Genomic DNA, 3,180 nt, shown 5'->3' on the forward strand with positions numbered 1-3,180 from the left:
CGATCAAAAACCAAACGTACGTGTTTTCTATGCTTTTCTTCAGTTTCACTAAAAATTAAAATATCGTCGAGATAAACGTAGCAAAAGGAAAAATCACCAAGAATTTCATTCATAAATCTTTGGAACGTTTGAGCTGCTCCACAAAGACCGAAGTTCAGATAGGGAAACTCAAAAAGGCCAAATGGTGTACATACCGCGGTTTTCTGTACATGTTCCGGGTGCACTGGTATATGAAAATATGCTCTCACAATATCGAGTTTTGAGAAAATTTTCGCACCATAGAGAGAGTTTGAAAAGTCCTGTATGTGCGGGATTGGGTAACGATCCGGAGTTGTACACGCATTTAATCTGCGATAATCTCCTACAACACGAATACTACCGGAACTTTTCGGAACCACGTGGAGCGGAGAAGACCACGGTGACTTGGATGGTCGACAAATTCCCTGCTCCATCATGAATTGGAATTCTTTTTTAACGGATTCGTATAATCTAGGGTTTAATCGCCTAGGCTTACAATGAACGGGCGGTCCGGTGGTTTCTATATAATGCACAGTACTATGGTTAGAATCTTTTAGTTTTAATGACAATTTAGTTAAATCTGGGAATTCTTTTAACATTTTATGATACTCCGATTCTCCGGAGATGAGTTTAATTGAACTAATAGGTTTAGGTTGGGCAAACATACCCTGTATTTCTAACTTAGTTACACTGTCAACAAGTTTTCGACGTTTTAAATCAACTAAGAGGCCAAAATTCTCTAAAAAATCAGCACCTATAATGGGTGTTGGAATAGTTGCAATTAAAAAATGCCATTTAAAATTTCGTCGAATACCCAGATCAACATTGATTAATTTTGAGCCAAAAGTTTTAATTTTCGTGTTATTTGCAGCGTATAATTCCAAAGGTTCAGGTCTTAATTTTTTAGATACCTTAGGCGCGGGGATACAAGATACATCGGATCCTGAATCAACTAAAAATTTTAAATGAGAACGTTTGTCGTAAACATAAAGGCGACATGAGTTTTTGGCTATCGGGATTGCAGTCGCAGACACTTGTTTTTCGATAGCCGAATCTAGTTTTCCGGGTTTTTAGTTTGATTATAAGCACAAGGCTCTCTGCAATGTTTTGCACGAGCGCCAAATCTGTTATGGTAAAAGCAAAATTTTGGGTCGCCTCGCGATCTTGAAGGAGTTTGATGTCGGTAGGGAGATTTGTTATATCGTGTTCGAGACTGATCTCTATTACGCTCGCGAGATAATCTCTTAACTTCTGCACTCAACGAAGCTATCTCGTTTCGCAAAACGCTTATTTCAGACGGAGGATTGCGCTGTGAGCTTTCCGTAGTGTGTTGCCCAATAGCAAATACGCCAGTTTCTGTCGGAGTCGTACGGACTTCTGAAATTTTGTCAGCCATTTTGGCTAAATTGTCCAACGATTCAGAGCTAATTGATAAGATTGTTTGAATTTCTTGAGGCAGTCTCTGAAACCATAAAGTTTTCAAAAAATCATCGTTGACGCTTTTACCCCCTAATTCGCGCATTTTTCTCAATAAATGGGACGGCTTAACGTCTCCAAGATGCAATTCAGAAATTAATTGGCGAATTTGTTCGTTTTCCGAAGCAGAGAATTCGGCTATTAACCGGTCTTTCAAAGTGTTGTATCTATCCGCAGCCGGTGGCGCAAATAAAATATCGGACACTGAGGATAAAGTTTCAGGATCTATTGATGAAACGAGGTAATTATATTTCGTTAAATCATTAGTGATTTTAGCTAGCTCAAAATTACTCTCTACCTGAATAAACCATAGTTTAATTTTTGATTTCCATAACGGGGGAATTTTTACTGAAAGATGGGAGACCTGAGATGCATTTGAAGAACGTGCAGCATTATCTGCATCATTAACCTGCTCCACCACATTCGGCATTATTTTAAAGTGTTAGGGCAGCAAATAAAATTAAACAATTTGTATGATGTAGTGATAAGCGCAAAGATCAAATTAAACTCGAAAATAATGCAAATACATTTACTAAAAATGGTAAAAGGTTTAAATAATTATTGCAAATGAAAGTGATTTTCAAACATTTCGGAAGATAATGCAGTATGATAGCAGACTCCGTACATGCCGTAGATCAATACTAACAGTAAGTTTAAATCAAAGATACTAGCAGTAAGTTAAATTAATACATTAATTTAAACATATTAAAGCAACAGTAATTTTGAAAAGACCAATCACAAAAAGACAGCAGAAATTCGATAACATACCCTTAAAATATCCATGTGTCCATCCATCCATATCTCCTTGCGATCACAAATTTGTAAATAAAAAAAATTTTTTTTTTCAAAAAATAACGCTAAATTTTAAATTTAGATCTAAAGGAGCAAAAGTTATTAAAAATTTAAGCTGGTCTTCGCATAAATTTAGAAAGATTGCATAGATTCAAAGCCGGGTCACCAGTGAGGAGACACGTGGAAGTTAACGCGACTCCTAAAATAAAAACATATAATGAATAATTAAGTTGATTGAAGAATAGAAACAATTAACAGAATGCCAGCCATAATTAAATAATAATAAATTTAATAAAAGGATAACAATTAAGGTTACAAGTTAGTTAATTCCAGATTAAACATCGTGGCGGACAGGTTGTCCCAGTAATATACACAGGCGTCGTCACAGACCGAACTGAGAAGAAAAACAGGTGCAGTTAGGTCTGCAATCGTGATTGTCCTTATCGCCAACTGGCGACGTAAGTTTGCCACATTTCGGCGTTTAGCTCGAAATTGGCTTAAAAGCAGCAGCCGCTGCAGTTGAACAGCCGATCCAATTTTAGGGCTTACGACTACTAATGTTCAACTCTGTAGCCTTGTAATTTTGAACCCAATCAAGAAGATAAGGGAACTCCTAGATCAAGTATTGGGGAGAATTTTACCTTCGTGGAGGATTTTTTGCAGTATATAGCCTACATTTGCATTACATGGAGAGGAAAACCTTCCACAGTTAGCTTGACGGCATATGTTTTGTCTAACCCGTGACCCGTCTACCACGGAGGATATTTTTCATTTGAACTGTGGTCGGTGTGAGCTGGGGGCTTAGTTCGAATTGAGCAGCTATCATTGGGATCGAACTCAGGTCACCTCATTTAGAGGCAAGTGCTCTATATTCCCTCAGCCACACTTCTCTGT

General features: G+C 37.5%; 1 protein-coding gene across 1 annotated transcript; it reads right to left on the reverse strand.

The window, feature by feature from the left end:
- Nucleotides 1-1,072: 1,072 nt before the first annotated feature.
- Nucleotides 1,073-1,924, reverse strand: LOC147812652 (uncharacterized). Its single transcript, XM_087162374.1, has one exon. The coding sequence runs from the start codon at nucleotides 1,922-1,924 to the stop codon at nucleotides 1,073-1,075; it is 852 nt and encodes a 283-aa protein (XP_087018500.1).
- Nucleotides 1,925-3,180: the final 1,256 nt, after the last annotated feature.

Source organism: Parasteatoda tepidariorum, chromosome 4, assembly GCF_982258835.1.
Source record: "Parasteatoda tepidariorum strain Cologne lab strain chromosome 4, Ptep-v5.0, whole genome shotgun sequence".
Lineage (NCBI taxonomy): Eukaryota > Metazoa > Arthropoda > Arachnida > Araneae > Theridiidae > Parasteatoda > Parasteatoda tepidariorum.